The 27,215-nt window shown below is 42.5% G+C and overlaps 6 protein-coding genes across 7 annotated transcripts in view; 3 read left to right on the top strand and 3 right to left on the bottom strand.

Moving 5' to 3' along the window:
- Positions 1–6,365, bottom strand: part of nmo (serine/threonine-protein kinase nemo) — an 88,416-nt gene extending 82,051 nt beyond the window's left edge. For both annotated transcript variants that reach the window (XR_011416416.1, XM_002048275.4), the window contains exons 1-2: positions 5,713–6,365; positions 4,481–5,102 (exon numbers count right to left, since the gene is read on the bottom strand). Coding sequence is in view for 1 of the 2 variants with exons in the window: in XM_002048275.4 (XP_002048311.3) it covers positions 4,481–4,911 (431 nt within the window). In the remaining variant the exon portion in view is untranslated. The remainder of the gene's footprint in view (positions 1–4,480; positions 5,103–5,712) is intronic.
- A 376-nt stretch (positions 6,366–6,741) lies between these two features.
- On the top strand, positions 6,742–7,474 carry Pop4 (ribonuclease P/MRP subunit POP4). Its single transcript, XM_002048274.4, has one exon. The coding sequence runs from the start codon at positions 6,812–6,814 to the stop codon at positions 7,430–7,432; it is 621 nt and encodes a 206-aa protein (XP_002048310.1). The 5' UTR covers positions 6,742–6,811; the 3' UTR covers positions 7,433–7,474.
- Positions 7,475–7,556: 82 nt separating this feature from the next.
- On the bottom strand, positions 7,557–8,850 carry LOC6624405 (UBX domain-containing protein 1). Its single transcript, XM_002048273.4, has 3 exons — positions 8,664–8,850; positions 8,031–8,597; positions 7,557–7,977 (listed from the first exon to the last, which is right to left on the bottom strand). The coding sequence occupies exons 1-3, from the start codon at positions 8,711–8,713 to the stop codon at positions 7,629–7,631; spliced, it is 966 nt and encodes a 321-aa protein (XP_002048309.1). The 5' UTR covers positions 8,714–8,850; the 3' UTR covers positions 7,557–7,628.
- Positions 8,851–9,076: 226 nt separating this feature from the next.
- HP4 (Heterochromatin protein 4) lies at positions 9,077–9,646 on the top strand. The gene is made up of 2 exons (XM_002048272.3): positions 9,077–9,423; positions 9,483–9,646. Exons 1-2 carry the CDS (start codon positions 9,141–9,143, stop codon positions 9,497–9,499), a joined length of 300 nt encoding a protein of 99 aa, XP_002048308.2. The 5' UTR covers positions 9,077–9,140; the 3' UTR covers positions 9,500–9,646.
- Positions 9,647–9,749: 103 nt separating this feature from the next.
- LOC6624028 (UBX domain-containing protein 4) lies at positions 9,750–12,457 on the top strand. The gene is made up of 6 exons (XM_032435438.2): positions 9,750–9,768; positions 9,826–9,920; positions 10,017–10,151; positions 10,225–11,024; positions 11,094–11,716; positions 11,786–12,457. The coding sequence occupies exons 1-6, from the start codon at positions 9,758–9,760 to the stop codon at positions 12,078–12,080; spliced, it is 1,959 nt and encodes a 652-aa protein (XP_032291329.1). The 5' UTR covers positions 9,750–9,757; the 3' UTR covers positions 12,081–12,457.
- On the bottom strand, positions 12,451–14,369 carry RNaseX25 (Ribonuclease X25). Its single transcript, XM_002048270.4, has 2 exons — positions 14,065–14,369; positions 12,451–13,704 (listed from the first exon to the last, which is right to left on the bottom strand). Exons 1-2 carry the CDS (start codon positions 14,142–14,144, stop codon positions 12,771–12,773), a joined length of 1,014 nt encoding a protein of 337 aa, XP_002048306.1. The 5' UTR covers positions 14,145–14,369; the 3' UTR covers positions 12,451–12,770.
- Positions 14,370–27,215: the final 12,846 nt, after the last annotated feature.

Raw genomic sequence — 27,215 nt, 5'->3', positions numbered from 1 at the left:
ATTTTTCCAGTGTAGAACATTTGTATTTTTCGATAACTTTTTGTTTATTGTTCGATCGAGCTCAAATTTTCAGCGCTTTAAGTTGGCATAAAAATGTGTCTTGATGCCAAAAATTAGGGCAAACAAATTAATATCTCTCTTTGGAAGTGTGTGAAACTATCCACAAGGTAAATTATTCCACACATTCTCAACTCCTCCATATCTTCCTCTCTCTCTCCCTCTCGTATATCACAAGGCGGATCAGAGCTCATCAGCCCGATCAAAAATATACCTTTACATATTTTAACGAGTTTGTGTGCCTGTTACATACATTTGCACACATCCATTGTACCTGACTTTTACCCATTTTCCAAAGGTACAGGGCATACGAAAAAAAAAAAGGAGGAGAAGAAAATAGTGGTTGGAAAATAAAACTACATGTCCCGGTACTTTTCAATGTAGTCAATGCTCCGTGTGCACTGCTTATGCATTGCTTTTGTTTTGTTTGCATTTTTTGGTGGTGCAGCAGCAGGCAGGGATCGAGAATGGTAGAGAGAGAGATGGGGAGAGAGGGGCTGAGAGGCAGCAAGGAATCACTTAACAGGCAACAGAGGGACAAGTCCAAGCGGCGTCGATTAATGCCAGCGAATCGCAACGAATCGCGCGTCAGCGATGCGGGCCTGTGCTGGAGCTGGGCAGGGCCATTGGACTCGAGATTAGCACAGGATTTGCGCCTGATCAAAGACCAAAAGCCTAGAGAAACCAGCAAACAACTGGCCAAACAAAATGCCGAAGATTAAATACGCTAATGTATTCTCAAAACCGAATATTCCTGTGGCAGACTATATAAAAATGTAGAATGTGATGTTAATACGACTGAGCACGCATATTGAGAAAAGAATCTTTAACTTTAGGAACTATATCTAGAAGTGCGTTGTTGAAAAGATTTCAGCTAAATATGTAGGAAATCATCCTGAACTCAAAGCCTTAGATATTTAAACTCTCGCGATCGTCGGTTCCTAAGAGCAGTACATGATATATTGATTGGATCTTTAAGATATGTACTTCCTATAGCAAAAATAGCCGGATTTCAGTTAGATAGCTAGAATACTTAGAGAGTTCGAATAGATAGGCAAAAGGTTTTGGCTCTTTATGCACCTTGCACATTTTATGACAGATTTAGAATACCCTCAGCTAGGGTATAAAAATAACAGGAACACAAGAGGCGCGCGCGCTGCCCAGGCCAGGCCAGACCAGGCTATGGCTATGGCTATGGCCATGGCTAGAGCTTGAGCTGGGCAACAGATAACGACGACAACGACAACGACGACACCTTGCAAGCCAAAGGCTGTGGCTTAGGCTAAGGCTAAGGCTGTGACTGTGACTGTGACTGGGCCTGGGCCGGGGCCAGGCCAGAGCCGTGGCCACAGTTGCCAGAGCCAGAGCCCAGAGCAGGCCACAAGTCGTGCAGGAAGCGAGTTTTTATGCAGGCAAAAGGTTTACACAGTCTCCGCGTCCCGGCATCTCCTCAACTGTCCGGCCATTTGTCCATTTTGGTCCGTTCTTGGACTTGTCGTCTGCGTCTGCCTGCTTCTAAAACCAGTTGCAGGTAGTTTAAAGTAAGCCCAAGATGTTCGCTCATCTTTTGTGGTTCTTTTCGGCTCAATTCCTCTCCCTCTTTCCCACCTTCTCCCTCTTCCTACGCCGCTGCCTGTTGCCTGCGCAGCAACAGGCCAAAAGACTGGACTCTACGAACTCGGTGTCCAATATTTTTGTTTTGTGGCCGAAACGAGCGTTTTTCATTGCCCATTTCGCCGCTTCCCCAAGCACCCCATCCCGCCTTGATCCCCGCTAAATGCAGCTCTTTTTTTTTTTATGTCTGTCTTGGCCGCAATGCAGTGAGAAAAATTCGTAGAAGTTTGCCTAGGATTAATTGGTTAATCTTGTTGTGTGTTTAAGTGCATAAATGGTTTCCTATTTCTACGAAATAAATTATAAGCTGATTAATCTCGCATTTAGTCAGCGGATTCTTTAATTGATAACATTTTTATGGTGAATGATATTGAGCAAGTGTAATTAACTCGTTTGACGCTGTTGCCCAATTTCAGTTGAATACTCATTAAAACCATTAACGCAAATGCATTGTTGCCAAACTTCAGTTGTTTCATCAAATCAATTTGCATTATACGACACATGTATGCAAGCATTTCTGGCCTTGTTGCCACACTTCACTGACAGCTACAGCCATTGTTGCCAAACTTCATAAAAGTGTTTTAAATACCTTTGTTTTAACTACTTCAAGGCACATTTCAGACTAATTGTATTTTAACTATTCAAATCTTTGAAAGAATGCATTGCATTGCATTGTTGCCACATTTAACAAGATTCTTTAAGCATTGTTGCCAAACTTCACATAATTTACCACAAATATTTCTATCAACAGTAAAATGTTAAATGCCCAAAGAGTGTTATTTGAACAACTTGAAGCAACATTCGCCAAACAATTTAAAGTGCTTGGGCCTGTTGCCAAACTTCATTAACTATGACACTTGTTTAACTTCCTGCCATGGCCATAGAGACTAGAGACCACCTCACCTGCTCCTAAGCAAACGGCACATAAACAAAACTAGCCTGGCATCTGGCCACACGGCATCTAACAAGTTCGACATTTGGCACTTAAATTTAACGCTTGATTGCATTTACGGTGTGCGGCGGTGGTGTGTCGAGTGCCGAGTGCGCTATATATTAAAATATAGTTTCTGTGAGCCAGTGCAGCTGACTACGACCCAGGGCAGAGACCAAAGACCAGACCAGACCAGACCGGGCCATAGACAGCGACTCCGACTGCGACTGCGACTGAGACCATGATGATTGCTTTTGAAAAGCCAATCCAACGTCAACGACTCTATTCTGCGGGTTCTACTTTAAGCCAGAAGGCCTAAGCCAAGCCGTTCGACTGCCGGCTTCTCTTTCTCCTAAACAGCTTTTCACGTTTGCCCCATTCTTCTAGGGCTTGTGTGAAGTGGAGGAGCGCGAACTGGAAAGTGGGAGCTTGGGTTGGGTCTCCTCCTCCTCCACTTGTGGCACATTTCGTTGTCGTCTTTATGCGCTGCACAACTTCCTTGTGCCTAGTTTTGAGCACTTCTCCAGCTCCCTTCCCCCCTCCTCCGCTAACTCAGCCACCGTCCTTCTACTTGGCGTCACTTAGCGTGTGCCAGTTTTTCACTGGCTTCTTTTGGTGTTTACCCAACACTGAACCCCTGCCCTGCACACACCCTGCTGGGCGCACACACAGCCGGAAATGCCGTTTTACACGTGAATGAAATTTTTGTAGTGTTGTAAACGTAATGTGCAGCGTTGCCAAATTTCAGTTCAGCTGTTAAAAACAAGTCAAAAATCAACCGTTACATCGTGCACAACTCGTTTAGCAACAATTAATGTAAAAATTGTCAAATATGCAAATCAAAGAAGCTGGAAAAACTTTTGTTAGCCGCGACTTAGAACAGCCGCGAGCCAAAACAGAACAAAACAGACAAAATATGAAACACGAGGGGGAACCATGTTAAGGGGGGGATTATAGGATAGTATGGGGGTAGCAGCAACATTTTCATAGAAAAACCACCCTAACGCTGGAAAAATGCATAAGGCACAAAGGACGTAGAACGAAGGACGACGGCAAGCTGATGTTGCTGTTAATGTTGACGCTGCGACGACAGACCGCACAAAAAAGGGGGTAAAAAAAAAAAAACAAAATAATAATAATAAAAGGCGGACGTCAGGCCTATGCATAAAGGACTCTGCACACAGGGAAAGGTCGCCGCCAGGCAAAGAGCCATTGAACCCCAGTTACATGTTAAGACTAAAGGCTAGCTAAATGTTGGCGAGAAATAAGTTTTCAAATTAAATGCAAAACAACTGAGCGAACAAATTTGCAAAAATACAATTTAAATACATAGTACAAGAATAAAATATAACAACTGTAAACAGTTGATATTAAAGCAATGCAACAACATCCAGTGTTGTAAAGCGCTATTAGTATAAGCATTTTTTCTCATAAAGTCAAGTTGGGCACTCTGAAAGAAGAAGAGCGCGCAAATTGACGCTGACTGATGAACTAAAGAAACAAGTGGAAATAAAGTAGAGTATTAAAAAATAATATTTGTAGCTCAGCTTGGTTTGAGAATCTCTCAAATGGGAGTCTCCCCTTATGCAGTTTTTTTTGTCTCTTTTGTCATTTCGCAACTCTAGCAGGAATTATATCTGAGTTCAATTAGCATGTTATCAACTTCTTTTGAAGTTATTTTCAATTAAACATTTTCACATTTTAGAGCCCACAAATAAGCTTTAACAATGCCAAGAGCTTCAACTACTGAGATCGGTTAGCATCTATTTTTAAAGAATATTTAGGCTCGTAATAACAAGATTTAAGAAGTGTTTTAGAAAGTTCTTATAATAGCTAGCCCTAAGCATTGTTTGATGAAAATAGCATGGAAAAACTTACCAAACAACGCCGAATGCACCGTAGCCAATTGGACGATCCGGCTGTACATCCTGTGGCACCGCTGGCGGCTGATAATACGGTGCCGCTGCGGCCAATATTGCGCTGGCGCCCTGTGGCGCACCACCGGCAGCACCACCCTGTACCAGTGACATCGAAACGCTCATCGAGCTATGCGGTGCAGCAGCTAAAGGATTTGGGCAGCTGTCGATGCTGCTCCTTCTGGAGTAACTGGATGCTCCTGTCTGCTGTGGATTAGCTGCCGTTTGATAAAGCCTCTGCTTGCTGCTGTTGTTACCCTTGTTGGTGTTGTTATTGTTGTTGTTGTTGTTGGTGTTGGTGGTGTTGTTGGTGTTGCTGGTGTTGCTGGTTGGATGGGAGAAATGGTGTTGATTGCTCAATGGATGCCGCTTGGGGCCACTAATGGCCGCCATTCAATAGTTGCCCATTTGGTGTTTGTAATTTTTATTGCTCGTCTTGTGTTGTGCACACAAATTTGTTGTATATTATTTTATTTAACACATTAGAAATGAATTTTAGCGAATTTTGTTGAAATTTTTGCACATTTTTTGCTTACTTTTCCGGCTATTGTTGTTGTTGTTGTCGTTGTTGTTGCTGCTGGCGACTGCAAGAAATAAAGAATTCAAGATTTAGAATTTGGGCGCATTTTTGCCAGGCGAAGGAAAAAGGAAAACGAAAAGTAACAAAAAAAAAAAAAAAGAAAAAGAAACTGCCGTTAGCTACGGCCGGGGCGCGTCCGTGTGTGCGCGCATGTATATGTATGCGTGAGTCAGTGAGCGAGCGCAAGAGCGAGAGAGCAAATAAACACACTCAAAAAAATAAAATAAAAATAAAATGCGAGTGGAGTTTGGAGTTTTTTTAATGTTTACATGGGAGCGAGCGCAGACAGTTTAATCAACTTGAAGCAGATAAAAAAAAAAGAAGTGAAACATTTCTTATTTAATATGTGCACATGTTTTGCAATAACAGCAAAAGAGAGCGACGCGCAACAACAAAGTACGCTCTCAGCATGCTTAGCGTCAGCGTCGCGCACTTGACACTTTTTTGCTGGTGCTGCGACGCCAACGCTGACGCTGACGCCGACGCCAAGGCAACGCTCATGGAAAACAAAGCACAGTAAAATAGAAAAGTGCACTGAAATGCAGAAAATGTGCGGCATTTGTATGACACATGGAATTCGGATACATTTGACAGACTAATTTCCCATTGCTTACCTTAAAAAAATGCACAATTATTGAGCGGCGGCAGCAGCTGCGGCAGCGGCAGCGACAACGGTGGGGAGCTGATTTCGTTGGCTGCGGCGACTCTTCCGCATTTGTGTGTATGAGTGTGTTTGGCGTGCGTGCGTGTGTGAGTGTGTGTGCAGCGTCGGTGGCGGCGGCCGCGGCGGCGTTAGAGACAAACGATATGAAATTTACAAATGAAAATTCGATGCTAACTTACAACACGACGCGAGCTGCGACGGCAACGTTGACTGCGACTGTGACTGCAACAGCGGCTAAAATGCAGCAAGTCTCACGAATTTGTTGTTATTTGTGATTTATTAACGCACACACACATTCACTTAGAGACAGACGCACACATGAGCGACAGCGAGACCGACGGCAATCAATTGAATTATATTTTTCTGAAACTTTTTACTTGTGCATTTGTCACGTTTGTTGGGGCACAATTATTATTGCATTATCTGGTTATTACACTACCCGAAGTTTGATAGGCAGCAGCGTTGTTGCTTTTGCAATACATGTGTGTGTATGTATTAATTTTTTTCCTTTGCCTTTTGCAAGAAACACACGCGGCGTCTTTTTACCGATTTTATGCGTGTCGTTTATGCGAAAGTCATGATAGGACTGACAACAACAAAATTTCTAGCGATGTGACCGGGCCTGCGTGAGTGGTGTGACCAGTCGTTTAATTTTTGGTATTTTCATTAACAGCTGAGTTTTAGCAACATGTTGCCTCAACTCTGCAGCATAACAGCATGTAAGCAAATCCCATTGAGCACTAACAGCATGTTCTAACCATCATTTTAAGTGAATTTAACAGCTCTCAATCAATTTACATACTTAATTAATTTCCCTGTCATATTTTCTTGTGTTAGCAACATTTCCGCCAAGTAAACGTGTGACCAGCTGTTTTGTTTTTGCCATTTGGTGATTAACATAGCTATGTTATGTTAACATGTACAGCTGTAACTATCGATAAGTACTCGCTGTTGCCGATATTTGCGGTAGGTACGCAGTGCAGTCAGCAAGATGTATGTGAGCAGCGTACCTTATCTGACACTCGAATTTTGTAAACAAATACGTCAACATGGAACGAGAGACGGAAACGCTGAAGGAATTCCTCACCGATCTCGTCGTGCCGCACCATCGCTGCAATGTTAACATCATACCCGATCACATCACCATGCTGCATGGCACCAAAAACAAAAAGCAACACAGCCGCAAGCGGCGCGCCCACAAATCGAGCACGCTGACACGCCGAGAATACGCACAACTGGGACTCAATACGCTGCCCACACGGCAAATGCGCTACGAGCAGGCGCTGCCGCTGCACAAGCTCTGGCGCGGCTACCTTCGCGAGCATCTAGAGCTGCGCGAGGGCGACGAGGTGCCGCAGGTGCACGAGAAACGCTACGAGGAGTTCAGCAAGCAGCTGGTCAAGCTGGATTTGCATGGCGCCAAGCTGCGCGTGGTGCAGTCCAAGTGCCCCACGCTGGTCGGACTCAGCGGCATCTGTGTGCTGGACACAAAGAATGTGCTCAAGCTGCTGGGCGAGGATCATCGGGTGCGCACCGTGCCCAAGAGCGAGTGCGTCTTCGGCATGCACGTGGACAGCCTGGAGTTCATCATATTCGGACAGCATCTGAATATGCGGCCGGCGGAGCGCAGCGTGAAGAAAATCAAGAGTTATGTGGAGCCCTTCATGTAGCCGCACAATAAATGCCGCCGAAATGTAAATCTTTAATTAAAATTTCTTCATTGTTTTTTTTTTTTTATATAAAATCGTACATTTAACGCCCCAGTCGAAGGGCGACTGGAAATATCGCGTCATGTTCATTACATATGTATTTATTTATAGCTTTAAATGTTTGTTAGTTGTGTTTGAGTTTCGATTTTGAGAGAATCTACGCAGCCGGCTTGGTCATGGTTATGACAGCCGAGGGCACCAGGCCCAGCACCTCCAGCGGCTTCTCGTAGTCATCGTCGGCAAAGATCTTGCGCGGAAATGTGGTCATCAATGCGAACGGCGTCTCAATGCCGGTCTTCACCTGTATAAAGACGCGCACCGCCGACAGCGGTTCCTTCACATTGAACTCGGAAGCCAGTGTTGAGCCATCCTGCAGTCGCACCTGTATGCGCGTCTCGGTATAATCGCGTGGCGGCGACTTGACGCCCGTCGGCGTGGTGGCCGTGGTAGTCGAACTGACCGAGGGCACAGCGTCCGACGGCTTGCCGGGGCTGCTCTGCTCTGCCCTGGAATAATGATTAGGCTTTAGCTGGAGCGGTTGATTTTAAGGGTTGCTCACCTGGCTTTGCGTGCCGCCTTGTCGGCCTCGATCTGTGCGCGCACACGATCACGTGCCGCCTTCTCCTCCTCCTTTTCGCGTTTGCGCTGATCAACGATCTTTTTCATTTCGATTTCCTCCATGCGACGGCGCGCCTCTGTCATGTCCTTGCCGGAGCGTATGCGATTGCGTTCACGTTCCAAGGCATCGGCCTTTTCGCGCTCCTCACGCTCGACGCGCTTCTGCTTGAGCTTCTCCTCGATCAGCGCCAGCTGTGCCTTCTTTTCGTCCTCGGTCAGCGCCTTCTTCTCCTCAGTGGACTCAGAAAAGTTGCTGTGACCCGTCTTGGCTGCATGGTACTCGACCTCTGTTTGATCCTTCAGCACCTTGCCGCAGTCGTCGCATTTCAAAGATTTGGCAACGGCCGCTCCGCCCGAGACGTCGGCGGCGCCGCTGCTGCTCGGCGCAGAGTCTTCGGTTGCAGCTGGGTCGGCGGCTGCAGTTGGTATCTCTTCATCGCCGTGGGCCAAGAGCCACTCCATGGCTATCTCGACGCCTTTATGGCTAGTCACACTTAATGCATATTCTCTATGAATTAATATAAAAACATAATAAAAATTTGCCGGCGAAGAATATATTTCGACATATACTTACACTCTATCTCTGGGAAAACCCATGTCCATTAATGTTTGTACATCACTCATATCTGCAGTCTGAATTTCTAGCGCAAATGTCTCAATAGAACACGTAAGTTTGTGCAAATGCTAAATTTTTTCCACTTAATATTTTCCCTGCAATAATGACACACAAAAACAATGCTGCGTTGCTAGTGTTGCACAACGTCAAAAGTGAATGCTCACTCTAAATGAATATTTTGTTTTAATCGATTAGGTGTAATGCGTTAAATTAACAACAAATAAATAAATAACATTAAGGGGCAACACATTAAATAAACTAAACATTTTTAGTGTATAATTAATAATAATGCGGCATGTCAAGCTTCTTATCTACGTCTATACACCTATCGATATATCGATAACACATCAGCTGCTTTCAATATGCAGTTGCGTCGCTGCAACTTGAACAACCGATAGCGTCGTATAACCATTTTGTTAGCGTTACTATCAGAAAATGTCGCCTCAAAATAAAATCAAGAAGATGGTGATTAAAATACCTCGGCATCCGTATATCATAGCACAAGGCGAATTCGATTATCAGGAGCGCGTTCAAATACGCAAATGTCGCGTCAATCTGGAGCGCATGAAAGGACAGCAGACAGTCGGAGGACGCCCATTCCCATTAAAGCCCAAGCCGAAGCGTTGCTGTGTTCGCGTAGCACGTCTGCCAAATGTGGAACGCAGCGAGATATCTGTGACACCAGCCAGCTCCATAGTGTGTTCGGATTTTGATGATGGTATTTGTGTGCTTATCGCTGAGCTAATTGCAGCTATTTAACAGTTTTTATATTTACAGATTCTGCTGACGAATAGATGATGCAGCTGCCATTGCCGCGGCGCCCAATCACCAATTGTACTGAAGACTAGACAGACCAGGCAGTGGCATCATGTCCGCGACTTTTCACACTCATATTTTGTAGCTGTAATTTTGAATATCTATAAATACATTTGTAACTAATATTTGTTGCTGTAGCTGTTGTTTTTTTTTTTGCTCGGCTTGTTTGAAAGCACAGCCGATAAACCAAAAGTTATCGATATTAAGCTTGTTTTAGAAAGTTTCATCACTATCCCATGGATGTCAGGTGGAAAAAAATATTTGTGAAATAGCCAAATTTTTCGGTAATAAAACAACATTCTAGGCAGCAAACAAATATGAATTGGCACACGGGTACTATTGCAGAGGCTGTGGCGGAATCTAAAGCCAAAGATGCCATCTTCGTTCTCTACATTCAAGGTAAAAAAAACCAAAATAAAAACCACTATCAATTTTTTACCACGTCATGTTTGCTAATTGGACATTATAATTGAATAAACACTGCGCCACACACAGGTCAGGATGAGATGACAGCTAAGCTGGATAGATTCCTGAACGAGGGGCGCGTGACCTCGAAGTTGCAAACATCCGACTTTGTGGCGGTCAAGATACGGGGCGACAGTGAGGCGTACGCTATGTTTATATCGCTCTGTAAGTACAGTATGCGCTGGCTAAAGTGAACAGTGGGACAGTTTTTTGTATGCATTAATCATTTGCCCTAAAGATAAAGTGGTGCCAGTGCCATCAATCTTCTTTATTGGTAAGTCTGGCACCCCGCTAGATATTGCCACGGGCATCATTGGCAGCGTCGAGGAGCTGGTGGCCAAAATCGATAAGGTGCTGCTGCTGGCGGGCAAGCAGACAAATCCGGATGCAACCACGAGCAGCGCAGTTGCAAACGAAGCCAATACACAGCAGCAGGAAGCAGGTCGCACAATTGCCGGTGCAGACAGTACCGAAACCAGGGAACCGGCATTTGGGCAAGCGGCGGCCAAGAACACAACGCAGGCGGTCGAGCAGGAATCGGAGATAACAGTGGCAGAGCCAGAACCGGAAGAGCCAGCTACACCCGAACCCATTGCTGCGGTGGAATCAAGCTCGCAACTTGAAACTGTTGATCCGCCAAAGCCTGTAGCTGCGCCTCAAACGGCTGCTGCGCCCGAGCCAACTGTGGCGGCGATGTCAGCGGCAGCAGCTGCTGAGAAGCGTGCGGCCGCAGCTGCGGCTGCCACAGCCACATCTCAAGAAACAGCAACAGCAGTGCTGCCCAATGGAATGGCCCCGATCGTGCCCATTGCAATGCCATTAATACCGCCAAGCGCACAGAGCGGCGCACGTGCGTCCACTGAGGAGACGGACATGAGCATGTCGCAGATTCAAATGCTTGTGGAGCAGCGCAAACAAGAACGCCTCGAGGAGCAAAAGCGACGCGACAAGGAGAACGAGCTGCGACGACGTCGCGAGGGCCGCGAAGCGCAGGCCCAGCAAATGATCAACCGCGAACAGGAGCTAAAACAGTTGCAAGTAAGTCACAATCTCGAATGCCAAAAAAAAAAAATGTCTAATTGAAAGCGTTTCTCTTCTCTTCTCAAGGAGCGCATACGTCGCGAGCGCCAGCAGGAGCAGGAGACACGTGAACGAATTCTTGCGCAAATTGCTGCCGATCGTGCCGAAATGGCGAATCGTGCATCCGCAAATGCCGAGGTACAGAGTGTTAACACGTGCACAACGACATCGGCTGTGCAGGACTTTTCTGCCACATCGGTGCAGGAGACGCGTTTGCAAATCCGTTTGCCAGGCGGCATTACGCGCACCAAAGCCTTTCCCGTCGCGGAGCCACTGGTCACAGTGCGCGGCTATGTGCTGGAAGAGCTGCTTGCCGGCAGCAACATACGCGAATTCACACTGGCCACCAGCTACCCGAGACGTGAGTTCAAAACCGAGGATGAGACAAAGACGCTGGGCGAGCTGAATCTGGTGCCCAATGCTGTGTTGCTCGTACTCAAAGGCGAACAAACGAATCGCGTAGTGCGCAGCAGCAGCAATCTGGTGAACATTGTGACCAGCATGATTTGGGCAATACTCACACCGGCGGCCGTCGCATTCGATTACATCAACAAAATGGGTTTCCAGCGTCTGCGACAGCGCGTCATGCAAATGGTGTCCAATGTTGGCTGGTCGAAACCTCCAGTGCGCCCCGCGGACAACGGCGATGGGTAGGCTAAACAAGTTCGACTAACTCAAGGCAAAAACTAATGCAGCATTTCTTTACGCATTTCTGACAGCACCGTGCAACGCAATATGGATTTGTTTATGCTGCGCACGACAAGTGGTCCACCGGGCTCGCAACAGCCAACTCCACAGAATGCAGTTGGATCGCCGGCTCATCAGGCGAAGCCGACGCTCGTCTCGCACAGCGATGCGGATGCCGCATCTGTACATGAGCTGACACATCAGCGCTCCGGCGGCATTAAGCCAGCGCGTTATGGTGAATCGAATATACGTCGATTGGCAGATAGCGCTAAGGACGATGACGAGGATAAGGCCACCTATAATGGCAACTCCACACAACAGCAATAAACTACAAATTACAAATAGCTATAAATTTTCTCTATAACCATGCCCGTTACATTCACAGCTTCAAGGATATGCAGCCTGAAATTTAATATTATTAACTAAATACAAAAGTAAAGGAAATCAACTATATATTCAAATATTGAAATTCGTTTTGTGTGTGTGTGTGTGTGTGTGTTACGTGTCTTTTTATTTAAACGTGCCAGAAAAATGATCAGCAGACACAATATGTGATAAGATATTATGGGTAGGCCAACCAATATGTTGTTTAAACAATTCGTTCTAATGCAAAATTTGTTAAATTAACTACGTTAATGCGTAGCTGCTTAAATGTGATTATTTAAATACACGGTATAAAAGAATAAACATAATTACCTAAATGATTAATGCCTTTTTATTTGCTGACATATATATATATATATGCATAATCACAATTAAGTGCACTCGCCAAAACGCATTCAAAGTTCGTCATGAATATATATATATATATATATATAAACTATATATAGTAGTGATATTTGCTCGATCACGTGCGTCGTTTTAATACAATTTAGCCTCAGGTCCAGGGTTTATACGTTTAATACAATTACATAAAGAAATATGTTGTAATAGGATCTCGATGTCTGTGAGGGTTATAACAAATGATGCGTCAACTTAGCTACTAGAACGTAAAGACGGACTGAAGATTGGAGGACTTTACAATGTGAACCACATGAGAAACTGCAAGAGCTTGTAGACATTGACCAAGGGGAATTTCCATTGCTCTTTGCGTAGCAGCGGAGGAACCAGGCTGGGATAATGCACAGGATTGCCAATGTGGCAATTGGTGTTCACTGTGCCGCCAGGATACTTGATGGCCACCACATCGCCCAGCTTGACGCCATCGCAGTCGATCAGCTGCAGTGTTTTGTCAAAACAAATTCGGATTTCCGACAAAAAGCTTATGTCGTGCTTGCCATCGAATAGACAATGTATGGAGGGATTCTTGCCCAGGCCGCGCACCAGGGCATTGTTCAAAGCAATGACCGTATTGTTGGAGTCGGGATGTATGCCCGCCGCATCCAGTATGTTGGCTATGACGTATTGTTCGCGCCACTTCAGGCCCTGGCCAAAGTACTTTAGCTCATTGTCGAGGGCATCGAGCACGGCGGCGCAGGTGCCGTGCTTCAGCCATTCGTGCTTCCAGAGATATTCCTGTGATGAGTCGCCCTCCAGGTCCATCCAGTAGGTGTTTAAGCGATCAATAATCGCTTGCAGCTGATCCGGATTGAATTCGGCGGATCTGTTGCAAAAGTTTGGTCCGATCTGGCCAATTTTGGTGGGCCAGATGCCGTGTATGGTCCAGAACTCCTTCTTCTGCGGCAACGTGCACTCGTGCGTCGGATCCTCCTCCCTCCAGTGGTAGCAGGTGGTCACGGGCCATTGCTGCGTGAATATGAGCACGTCCCAGCTGTGCGCGTCTCTGCCCAATTCATTCATATACAATGGATAATACTCGTCGTCCTCATCCTCATCGGAGAAATCGGCGGCATTGGGTCGCTGCAGCGGCTGTTCCACGGAGCTGCTCGACTCGCCCCAGGTCAGGTTGGACAGGGCGATACCAGAGTCCGATATTTCATCTAGGTTGAGGCTAAAAAAAAACACACACACGCACATATATGAAACCAGCTGTGAGTAATTTGTTGTGGTTTACAAGGGTTTTTTACGGCGGTGGCGTTTGGGGACATGGGGGTAACCTTGAACTTGGTAGCTTTTCAAGCGCACAGCGTACTCGGCTTATCGAAATATCGATTGATATTTCTAACTGTATATGCTATATAACTGTATTTTGCTTACGTTTGCGCTAATCTCGCGCTGCAACGCATTTTCATTTTCTTTTGTGTGTGATTTAGTTTTTCTTTTGCACCGCCAACGCAAATAAATAAAAACGTACACTAGAAACTTCCTTGCCGCTTGTTGTTGCCAAATATTATTATTAATGGGCACTTACCTCAGCGGGCTCGCCTTTGTCGCAGCAAGGCTGCATAACAAAACCGTCAGAAAAACCAAACGTTGTTGCTGCATCTGCATAATTGACTTTTGTTTTAAAATAACGTAGCGTAAGTAAATTATTTGGTGTAAATATGACGCATTTTCTTCAGCTATTGCAAGCCATACACTTGTGTTGTTTTCAAAAACACTTGTGTTGCTTTCTATCGTGTCAATCTAAATATTAGCAAAAAAAATAAGTTGTATAGTTTATTTATGCACTTTTTGTTTTTGTATTTTTCTTTTGCGCTGCTGTTGAATTGCTAACAGCTGTAAATGGCAACTGTAAATGAAAAGAGTGCTGTAAAACACCATGCAACAGATACCTGCCGCAAGGCTGCTGTAAAAACTGCTATCGATAAATCGATTCTATCGGTGAACGCGCTCCCAAATCAAATTTCAAAATTCAACGGTAAGTTGAAGTTTTTAGATTCTTAAGAGTTTTACAAATAGAATATCACTACAATTGAAGTCACTTTAAAAATAATAGCCAATCTTTTGGTCATACGACTTTCTCGCAATAGCTGCACTAATTGGGGCAACTAAGCTTGTCTACTGATACCGGATTTGTGGAATACGACAATTTGTCTGCACAAATCACAATATCCCGATAATTAAATAAAAAATCCCTCAGAAGTTTCATTTCTACGATAAGAATGAACTTTTAGTTGACTAAAAAAGAAATTCACACACGCACACACACACACGTGCGCCTCATGCGCTTTAATTAGTGACAACGATAATTACACACATTTTGTGCTGGCACAATTGTGCTATTTTATCTATGAAATACAAACATGACATGTAGCCAAACACTAAACGACTTCTGTTGAAAACCCAATGACTACTCACCGTACAACAGCAACAACAACAACAACAACAACAGCCAATAGCCAATATGACAAGACGAACAACAAGAGCAACAACACAAAATTTTCTGCTACTGAAATAACTACAACCAGTGTTAAGCAATTGATTATTGCTTAACTGTACTTTGTACTTTCCATTGATGATCCAACCAAGGGGACCTAGATAAAGAGCCCATTCCAGGCCCGATCCACTTATAGGGTATTTGTCACCACTTATGGCAACTTTAACACTTAGTGTCAGCAATTTTATCAAATTCAATTAGTTCGCCCTCCTCTGATAAAAGTCATTTACATGGGCTCAAAATGCGTTATCATAGCCTTGTCATAGGCTTTATCATAACATTTGTGATTATTTTGTCATGTTTTCTGCATTCGAACTAAAAGTACACGATACATTGGACAAGAACAACTGTGGGATCCAACTGGGGGTTGCTTTTATGCAGATTTAGCTGGCAACGTTTTTATGCTTTGTTTGATGACAAATTAATTTAATAATAACAGCTGCAAACATTTTGTAATCAATTCGGGCTCGGCTCAAATTATCGTCTATGTACAATCAATTAATGTTTACTGTTTTGCTTGTTTTTGTTGCTTTTTTTTTTATATGCGAAACATTATTTTGCTGGCATACTTTTTGTGTGTGCATAGTCTAAGTGTATGGCATTTGCTGGCATATTGTATGGAATTACTGAGTTTCGATAAAGTTATTCAATTAGCAACATTTACTTAGCATTCCACCTATGTTCAAGTCAAGCAGCTCGCTCAAAAAACTGCTCAACTTGACAAAATTATCATTATTTGGCGCAAATAGTCAAAAAATCGTCAAGAGGCACGGACCAAACAAAAAAAAAGTTGAGCCATTAATTTTAAAATGCGCCCATTAGAAGTCGACGCTGCCGCAGCCAACTTCGCGTAATGAACGCCATCATCATCTGCAGCTGTCCGCCATGATGCTGTCGCTGCCGGCGTTGGCGTTGGCGTCGTCGTTGGCGTCGGCGGCGGCATGTTGGACACGCAACGCATGCGTCGAGAGCAGGCGTGCGAGAGCGAAAGAGAAAGCGCGTGCCAGTGAGAGCAAAATCTGTTGTGGGTGGAGTCAGCATAGCTGGCATTATATATGTATGTATACAGAGCATATAAGCCGGGGGTAAGCAGAGAAACGGTAATTGCCTCAATTTACCGTACATACGCGCAGAACGTAGCCAGTCACTTGACGTGCTGCCCTTTTTTGTTGTTTTCTTCACGACGTCGTTGACGTCGCTGTCGTCGTCGCTGTTGTTGTTGTTTTTGTGCAATTGCTGTGTAAATGGCATGAGAATGATAATTGTAGCAATTATAATATTAAATTGGGAGATCATGGCTCACAGGGTTTTCCTTTTCGTTTGCCTTCTTACCCACCTCGCCCGCCCGCCTCCCTAGCAGCACCGCTGCGCCAACGTTTTTATATAGCATACTTTTTTGCTGTCATCGCCGGCGCTGACTTTGGCCCAACTTCGGGCCTCACTCTAGCACCATCTCTTTCACTCCCCTGGGCATTTTTGTTGCTGCTGTGTATTTTGTCGGATTTGTTTGTTAATTAGAATTCTAGCGTTGAAATTAAAATGCTCACCCCACTGCCGCTGCCAGCGCTGCTGCTGCAGCCAGCGCGCTGCTGCGGCATTAAAAAACAAAATGATAAAAAAAAAAATGGCGAGTAGTTTTTTGGGGCGTTGTCTGTGGGTGGAATCGCGTTTGAGTTTTTGGCTGCCTTCTTCTCTTAATTACTGCAGTTTATTTTCTAAGTGAGACTAATTAACAGGCCATTCGTAGCATTGGGGCACATTTCCGTTGAGCTTCCGTTTCTCCACTTGCTTTCCATGCGAGCTTGGCTAACGAAATTGGTCAACATTTCGGGCTAGTTAGTTGGCTGATAGCATGCAGAGTGGCCAACTGTCATGTGGACAGGCATTAAAAAGTTTTTTGCTGCTAAACTTTTTGTGCCCAATTAGTTGGCAAGATATTAGAGAAACTTTTAACAATCAAAAGTGGAAGCTACGAAACTTCAACTTTCGCTCAATTTATACAAATTTATAATGACTGTAACATATAATGAATATAAATTGCATGCTATTATAAAATAGGGCAAAAGAGATTTGATTTTAGATTTTGAAAGTTTCTCAAAGTGTATGGAACTTTAGTTTTTATATCATATTAAATTTGGGCTTAATGTAGATAACTAGATAACATTCTTTAAGAGAAACGGAAAGAAAAAGGAAGAAGAGCAGACTAAATTATCGAGCATTTTTGTTCCTGTTGAGCTTAGCCATGCTCAAAACTGAGTACTCGTATTTTTACACAGCATTTGCAAAATTTGCGACTTGTTTACTTTTATATTGCCAACCCCCATCTATGCCAACTAATCTAACGCTAATGTTCGACTGCTCTCCACTAAGCCACAAATTTACGTTATTAGGGCAACATTAGACGCACGGCTAATTATCAACACTGTCTGGCAAAGCAGCCGCCGCCGGTGCCACCAACCGAAAAAGCGCCAGTTCAGCAGAAAAGCGAACCATCCACCCACCAGCAAGGGTAATACTTAATATATAAGAGCGCCAAGCGTTGGGCAGAGCGCAACCCTCGCACGTTAATGAACGTAAAATTCACTTAATTCCAACTTTGGCCATGAATTAAGCACGACAAATGGTTGGGCGAGTCGCCCGGGGTGGTTGGCATCCAGTCGCTGCGCAGCTCCGACTGGTTGGGCATAAATAAAGCGTAAAGACGTGCCGGTTGGGCGGCCCAGAACCTGGACCGTGTGTGCTCAGTCTACGGCCGTAGCACTGGTACAATAAGTAAATGTGCTTTTATGGCTCTTAATTAAGGCAATGATGGGGTGTTTTAATACGTTTGCCAAATGTTAAATGACAAAGTGGCAGTTGGACGAGGCACGTTCTCAGCCAGTTTGCTGCTTGCTTTTGCTGTTAATGAAGCCGGCTTTTTTGCCTTTCGACAATGTGCATTTCCTTTGCATTTTTGTTGTTTGGATTGAAGTGTGGCCGTAAAGCGCTTTACGTCGACTAATTAGCCTGAGAGCACTTTCAAGCTGCTGGCTAAGAACAAGCCAAATTATTGGCCTTTTATGGCTGATTGATTTTAACTGGCTATAGCCAAAACTAAGGCTCTCAATTTGACGGGCTGCTCCTGCTGTCTGCTGTCTGTTTTTTTTTTTTTTTTTATGATTTGTAAATGTTTGTCTTGGCAAGTTTATAGCTACATTTCCCGAACAACTAAATGGCGCCATTTGTGGCTTTTTATATGGACTGACCGTATATTTATATATGTATATATAAATCTGTGCTTATATGTTGGTTTGACTGTACACATAAAAGTCGAAATGCGTGAGCTAAAATAACATTTTCAACACTTTTGGTTCGATGAATCAAATGTTTTACAAGGCACAAAGGGGCGGCAGTTAGGGGTAGCTCAGGCAGCACATAAATATATGCTAGCATATATATATATCCATATATATCTCTTCTATATATATACTATATATAGCGTTAAACTTGTATCCATTTAGAGCAAATTAGTATGCCACGCACGTTTCGCCCAAAAAAATAGCCAAACACTGAAAACCAAACAAAACAAAACAAAACAAAAAAAAAACAGAAACACAAAAGCGGCAACAAAGCGGAAACGGAAAGCAACAACAGCAACAAAATGGCGTAAACGCTGCCCTTTGTCGTTGTCGTTGTTGTTGGCATTTTTTTTATGACTATTTATATATTCAAAACAAATGCAATTGGTTTATTACACATCAATAAACGCGACCAACCAGTCAAATTTGCGCTGCGGTTAAGAAATCAAAAAAAAAAAAACCCAAACGTATTTGATACATAAATACGTGCATATCCATGTCTGGCATAAACGTGATCAAATTATGATTTGATGGAGTTTGCTATTTGGCTGAAAGTATCGCTATATACAAAACTGTTTGTGCTGACTGACTGATTGAATGACTGACTGGGAGATTCTTTCTGGTTCTTTCTAGGTGCAATTTTCACTGTACTTGCCTTATGTGTTGAAGATGCATATTCAGGAAATTCCGTTCGCACCTGTGAAAAAGTTGCGAGAAAACGTTTTTATACAACTTTTCTTGTTACCATTCGATCGGCCTCATTTTCTAAGATCTTTCTGCTGTTCGGAAAATCCAAGCTGCCTCGGTGAAAAGTGCGATTCTAAGACTTTAATGGAGATTGAGAGATACAGACTTTATATAGAGATATAATACTTTATGTTATAACCATTTATTTTCGATTGTAAGCACACTTGCTTTATGCCTTAACAAGCCCTTTCTTATAAGCCCAGTCCTAGCTCTGTGTTCTGCATTCTTCATATTTCAAGCTGCAAACTGTTTGCTGTTCATTTACCCACAACCAGCTCTTACAGCTGCCCCTGACTATATTTTGGCCAACACCATTAGCTATATCGTTTGATACGCACACCTCCAAGGCCTGCTCTCAACAGGTCCGCTTTGGCATGTGCTTAAACAGCTTGCCGTATTGACCCAAGCAAATAGCCTGCAGTTGCAATTGATTGTTTATTTAACAGGCGCCCCCAGCTCGAAATTGGGGCCAGTCACGTGCAAGTGTCTAATGCGTTGGCCAAACACAGGCTGTGCCCCAGCCCCTGCATCTGCAACCAGTTTCATATCAGGCAATTAAAATTATGAAGTGCTGTCGTGAGTAGCCTAACTTGGCTGATGATTAAAAGACAACAATTGCAACGACGTTGACAGCCTCAAAAGTGGACAAAGTCGTCTCGTACACACACACACACATAACTTGGCCAGATTGCAATTTATCTGCACGCAAATTTGTCAGTGCCAAAAATGCGGCAGCACATGCCTTTGGCTGTGTGTGTGCGTGTGTGTGTGTGTGTGTGCTGGGGCAGAGTGTGAAAAGTCAAGTTGTCTGTTTGGCTGGGCAAACAATTGCGAGCACAGCAATGATCTTGGTTTGCACTTTTGGGTCTGTGCCTGGTCTCGTCTGTTCTGCTCTGGTCTGGGTTCGGGTCCGGGTCTCAGCTCTCTCTGATTTGTGCTCGTGCAATGGAGCCTGGGAAATGGAGCTGCTTTGTTAGCACTGTTATGGAGTCAATTTGCGCACAATTTCGTTATTGGCCAGCAAATTCCCCAATGTGCGCTTTTCTATACCGCCCCCCCGCTCTGCTGCTGTCGTTTATGGAAATGGAAACTCTACGCAATTTTCAGCTGTACACCAAGTCGTGCGTAAACTCCAACAGATACTCTCCTCCGGCAAAGTAAACTTTCAAGTTATGTAGCATATCATTTGTTATGCACTTTCGAATCCAGCATTTGCGTATGTGTTTAACGAAGCGAGGCGCCCAGCCGCAAATTTGTATATGATTCTTGTTGGCGCTTGCAACAAGCAAAAAAAAAGTGTTGCCCGCTTTTGGGCGTCTTTGCCGGAGCCAAACACTGGCGCATTTGTCTCTGTCCTGTGGCTAAGCCACAGCCACAGCTCCGCCTTCGAAGCACTACAAAATATTTGTACCATTTCGCATAATAATAAAAGACACACCCAATTTTCGTAAAATCCACAAATAAATACAATTTGTGCAGTGTGCTTGTAGCTTGTAGCTTGGCTGCGTTTTTTCTTTCTAGACTCTCTTAGGCTATTGTTATTGGGCCGAGCCACACCCGCCAGCCCAACGCCCACTGGCGCCATAGAAATGGCCAGCCACAAAGCCAGTCAACTGTGAATTGCCCAATTTTTGTTTACACAATTTTATTGCTCGTGGCCGAAAGCCCAAAAATTGTCATGCATGGCAGATACCTACAACAACAACAACTTCAACAACAACAATTGGTGACCCTTGGCTTAATTTTAAATGAAAAACAAAAAAAAAAAAACAAAAACCACAACAACAACAATAACAAGAGAAAATGGCAAACACAAGACGTTCCATTTAATTTTTGGTTATTTTGCAATTTTTCACTTCATTAAACATTTTTTACGGATTTGTCATATCAATTTACTGAAAGGGTTAAGCATTGCCATCTTAAGGGTTGATTGAGACGCTCAAAGTTTAACAAATAAACAAAATAAGAATCTTTGCTGTCGGCTGCTACCGACTGCCTAATACTCGTCTAGCAGTTAAATATTATTAGATCTTGATATTTCCAATTTCACAAGGGCGTGGCCTATTGTGGCCTTTAGAATATAAGAATTGAATAAAATTAAGAATGTTATTAGTTAAATCTTAAGATAAGCTCATTTGTTATTAGCCCAGCTCTAGATGGTGTCTGGAAGTCATGTAGTATATCTTGATTTTATAAAAATAATATTTTTGGTTCTTTTGTATCGTCCTCATCAGCCTAGCTTGAGAGCTTGGTCTGGAAGTCAAGCTTGTCAATAGCTTATATTCCAATAAAAGTTGGTATAGATATCGGTTCTTGTGGAAGAAGAAAGAATGTTTCCAAAAACATGCCATCAGACAAACAGACGAACGGCAGTCGGGTTAGTCGAACCGTGCGCAAAGCCAATATACTCTTTTCAAATTGTGCAAGAGCATTAGAAACGAAAACAAACAAATTTGTTATAACGCCTGGGATTTATAGGGTAGGCTGCTTCAAGATTAAACGAAGCCTAGGCCAGATCCTGCATCGGTTTCGGGTTAGGGTTCGGACTGGGATTGGGCTTCGGGTTCGTCATGTCAAATCAATGTCAGAGCGGCTGCTACTTACGCAATTTGCTTACATGATGTCAGCATCCGGTTACCAATCGCCCCTCTTCGCACAGCACCATAAACAACTTCAGTTTTTAAGTGCAAACATTTATTTACATACAAGTATAAGCACATCCACACACATAAGTGAAACATTTGCTTTTATGTGCCAAGAACAACAATGCGATACAATCCAAAGTCTGGGGCAACATCTTTGCCTAAATTCTGACAAATCTGTAAAAATTTGTCCTCTGTCGTCAGGCAAATGACAAACACACACAAATACACAAATACACATGTGCATGTTTAGCATACTTATCAGGGGGCTTGGTCTTGGGCTTGGGCTTGGGTTTGGGCTTGGGGTCTTTCATTGTATCATGCGCTCGTTAAGCGCCAAGTAAAACAAATCATAATCTTCAAGACGTCAACATAGAGTGTCTTGAAATATGACAACGCGTGCCATTTGTCTGTTTGCCTTTTGTACGCCTTTTGCGGTCTTCTCCGCAGTTCGCAAATCCTCCAGCTTTTCTCCCCGAGTTGGGAGTATTTTTTCTGTTTTTCCTCAAGGAGTGCCCTTATGTACGCTCTGACGCATCGTGATTTGCTTGTTACCGCTGATTTGTACAAGTGCTGGCATAATAAATCTTCAGAGTTTGTCATTTACACGAATCCATTGGGCAAGGAACATTATAACAGAGGAGTTACTTTTACTATATCAAAGTTTTCAGAATAGTTTTCAGGAATAGAATAGACAATTAAAAGAATTGACTATCAGAACTCAGGATGTACTTGGAATTTATCAATAAGAAAAGTTTTCAAGCTTATTCTAAAATTAAAAGAATTGCCTATCATAACTCAGGAGTTACTTGGATTATATCAAACTTTAAGGGATGGGTTTAAAGAAAATCAAAATTAAAAGAATTGACTATCATAATTCAGAAGTTAATTCGATTTTATAAATATGGTAAGGCTTGTGTTGCTTGGTTTGCGAGAATTTTAAAATTTACAAGAATTTACAATCATAACTCAAGAGTTACTTGGATAAAATCAATATAGTAAAGCTTTTTAAAAACAGTTTTGCAATAAATCAAAATTAAAAGACTCGACTATGATAACTCAGGAGTTACTTGAACTATATTAATATGGTAAAGCTTTTAGGACTAGTCTTTAAGATCACTAAATAGAATTTTTCAGTTTGCTTGAAAGAAACAACTTCAATTGTTTAGAGTTTTTAAGGGGTTTTTATATTTTAATCACGTTTCGGCAACTATATAAAGATATAAACACCTGCTAAACTCAAGAATTTTATTCGCATATTAAATAAATGCAGGAATAGATGTACAATTTTCTGAGCTATAAAACTTTACTTATTTTTCTCTTGTTTCAAGTTTTTAATTTATTTGCCCTCGCTTTGCTTAGCCCAGCACTTTGTTTTCTTTTTCAATCATTACCTGTCTTAGCTCTGATAGCTCTGCTGGTTTAGCTACGGGCCTATAATAGCTCGCACCATCCACAGTCGAGTCTATAAACAGAATTATCAATCAATGCCCACACAGCAGCTGCTTGTCCCTCCCCTTCCGCCTCTATCCATGCCACAGCACGCACAACACGGTGGCAACTTGAACTTCGCACCAAGAGACGCGCACACATCGCTCCTAGACACACACACGCACACGCAACCATAAATATCCAATGTGATATCTTATCAGTATTTGAAAGCACTTTACTAATAATTAAAATGTCATCATTAAGAAATATGAAAAAGTCAACAAAAGGCGCAAAGCAGTTGACAGCTCCCAGTGAATTCTAGCTGAAACAAACTCTCAACTAGAGATGGGCAGTTATTATTAAGACGATATTAAGACATAGTCGGAATTTTCAAAGCCGATTTCTTTATTTTTTATTCCCCAAGCCCTCCGAAAATTGATAAAAAGGGTGTGCATACGTATGCTGCAGACATAAGAAAGCATCTCTGATTCCATAAAGTATATATATTTTTGATCAGCATCAATATCCGATTCGATATTGTAATGTCCGTCCTTCTGTCTGTCCGTCTAACTGTCCACATGTATGGATGCGTCGATCACAGATCATATTAGAGCTTCCAAGCAATCGATAAAAATCGATATCGATATTCGGTTTGTTGAGAAAATCTCATTAGTTTTAAAAGCTATATGCACCAAAGTTTACATCCAGCTTCTGGAATAGTATCTACATATAAAGTATCTTTAATCTTTTACTTTAATAATACCTATAAGTATTGGATATAGTTGTGAGACCTCCTTCATGTTGTTCTAACTTTCTATTCTGGGTTCTCTACGTATTGGCTATAGAGCCGATCAGCTTGATAATTAACTATCAGGAGTAATGTTTTTTTTCTTCTCTTAAGCACGAAAACAGATTTCGTGTCACGAAAGAAAGCACGACACGCGCTCAGCTCTACACAGTCACAACATCAACTGCATTTGATGGTTGAGGAAAATTTATTGTTTTGCTATTGACTATTTAAACTTGAAGTGCAGTGCGGTAGGGAGGTGGGGGAGGGTCTGGTGTGTACCTTTAGTTGCCCATCTTTATCGCATAGCAGAGAAACTCAGTATTTACCTGAGCTGGACACGGTTGCCGTTGCTCAGGCTCAGACTTGGGCTTCTGTTGACACTAATGGCAACGATTGGCGTCAATTTTCGTGTCGCATTCGCTCAGCGCTGGCAACGACAGTAGCTGCATTTTCAATTAGAAACAGATGTTAAAGTCTAGATAAAGTTGCAGTCCGTGGGCTTATCAGGTTGGCCATAACACCGCAGTAACACCGCATCTCACTCTGGTACTTGAGCTGTAATGAGTCGTGTCGGAATCAGAATAGAAAAGCTGGCGACGATAGACGCTAGACGAGCCAGTCAGTTGTTGTTGGCATTGTAGCGTGTTGAAGTTACCATTTGACTGTTGTTTGCCCAGATGAGTTTTTAATTAAATGCTATCGTTGCGCTTAAATAAATTGATTCAATTCAATTTATATTACGTATACGTACGCCCAACAACGCCGCCGCCATGGCGCTATGTCAACAAATTTAATTGAAAATCTAAACAGCGAGTCAACATGATGGAAAGTCAAAATGGACGGACACAAGCTCCCTCGCCTGGCATTTTAGCAAACAGTAGCAACAACAGCAACAACAAAGACAGCAGCAGAAATGCTGACAACATTCCATACTTTTGTTTGTGCGCATAATTTTAAAATCAATAGAAATATATCCGTGCCCAGGTTCATCATCATCAACATCATCATCAACATCATCGACAATCATGACGACGCTGCTCTTGGCAAACATTCAAATAAACGGCAATCAATGGTTACCAACTGACTACCGTATAATCCATGCCCACACCCACACCCAGATCTGTCCGCCTTATCTCTATATTTTTCCCTTTTTTTTTTTTGGGTTGATTGAAAATTATACGCTTTGCTTTCAATTAAAGCTGTCTGATATGCGACATTTGGTCATAAATCTTGGCAGCAAGTGTCGCCTTCGACTCTGGCGGATATTGTTTTGATTGGCTACCGTATATATATATATATCTATATCTATATCTATATCTTTATGGTGGCCCAGTAGTCTTATCGACTTCATTAACTAAACAAATGTGTTTATTGTGGGCTCAGCTATAAATTAGAGGTGGCATTCAGCGCTCAGCGCTTAGCTCGATAAATAAACAAATTAAACGACATTATTGTACTAAAAGTATTAATAATATTATTCGACTGGATAATAATAAGTACAATTTAGACGCGGCATGCAAGTAGCGTTCACTTCTGTGGCAGTATTAATAAATAACGACAGTTTATGAGGGAGCCATAAACTCTTACGAACAGCTAAAATGCAGCTGCGTCGTTTTGGCTATGCGAAAGGGGTTTGAGAAATCCAAAATATATTGAAAGTCGTGAGATTTTTGTTGCTATGGAATACTACAGTTAACGCCTTGGACACTCTTTTATTATTTTTGTTTACAAAATAATTTCATTTGTTTAGAACCCGCACTGCAAACCCAAAATAAAGATGGTCTAAAGATGGTTTTTAGAGCTGCTTTTATTCAGCCTTTATTAAGACCAGGTTTTGTTGAAAATCTTGATTCTTTAAAGCCTAAATTGCAAGCCAAAAAAAGAATATACTCTCGTGTTCTATTCACGATTCAAAACAACTTCGTTTTGGGTTTTGTTTTATATATGTTTGACAATGTTTTATTTATTTGTATACAATTTTATGTATGTCTTGTATTTGTTATATATTAGTCATATATCTGTCATATGTCTGTCATATATTTGTTATAAATATTTATAATATATATTTATAAAAAATGTGTCATATATGTTTGTCATATATATAAATGAGAACATTTTCTAGAAATTCTAGGCTTGGGCTGATTAAGATAAAAATCAAATAGTCATATTTTTTTCGGACTATTGCTGTCAATAAATTCTTTGGCGACTTGGTACTGGGTATTCCCTAATAGTCGGTACTTTTCAATTAAATCATTTTGTTTTAGTAAGGCTTTCGGTTCGGTTTAACAGCACTCTTAAATACCCCAACTAAGTGCAATTTCTTTACGTATTATTTTAATAAATAAATTCTTAACTTCATACAATCATTCTCAGACCCCTTTTCTAATTTGGGTGCACGGCTGCTTTGGGCCTATTTATATGCATGGCCCAAAATGCAAAAGGTAACGCCATTTGCACGCAATTAGTGACACAAATTGCGGCCCGTTGGCGGCGGGGGCGACACGAGGGGGGGCACACAAATAGGCATAGACAATTGGCTACTGTTTCGGATTATCTCGCATATAGCTCCAGCTACATACATATATAGTATGTATCTGCATTTGCGTCGTTTGCATAATTATATGAAATTTATTGTGCGCTAATTGTGACGCCAAGGTTTTGGGTGGCATTCGGTATTTAGTAGGTGCCGAAAATATTCCATGCCAATGCCATTTATAGAAGCAGCTAAGCAAAACGCAATCAATCAACGGATAAAAATGGCAAAACATTTGAAAAATTACGCTAGACTTGTTAAAAACAATTTGCTGCCCCTTTTATGTTAGCTGACTTTTTGGCTTCGATTCGGGTGCAAAGTACTTGCGCAAAATGGTTGTATGGAGTTTTTTATGCTGCGCTTTTCGGTCGGTCGGGCGAGCAAAATGATAAATGCTAATTTGAGGCAAGATCACGCATAAACCAACAATAAATAAATCAAATGGCAGGTCATACAAAAAAGCTGCCCCCGCACATGTACAAAGAGGGGAGCCATGTGGGGAAGGGAGGAGGCACTCATATGAATGCGATTTAGGGCCACTTATGCGAACACATGTAAAAAATCCGAAATCAAGAAACCTTAGCACGATTTTCACTTGCGTACCGTAGAAATTTTGCAAATTGTTAAGTGATTTACGAGACAAGCGAAGCCATTTATTAGATAAGATTAAGTAAAGGGAGCAGAGAGCAGAGAGCACAGCC

The sequence above is a fragment of the Drosophila virilis genome, chromosome 3 (genome assembly GCF_030788295.1).
Source record: "Drosophila virilis strain 15010-1051.87 chromosome 3, Dvir_AGI_RSII-ME, whole genome shotgun sequence".
NCBI lineage: Eukaryota > Metazoa > Arthropoda > Insecta > Diptera > Drosophilidae > Drosophila > Drosophila virilis.
The sequence above is the reverse complement of the archived record's forward strand: the minus strand, read 5'-3'. Positions and strand labels throughout refer to the sequence as shown.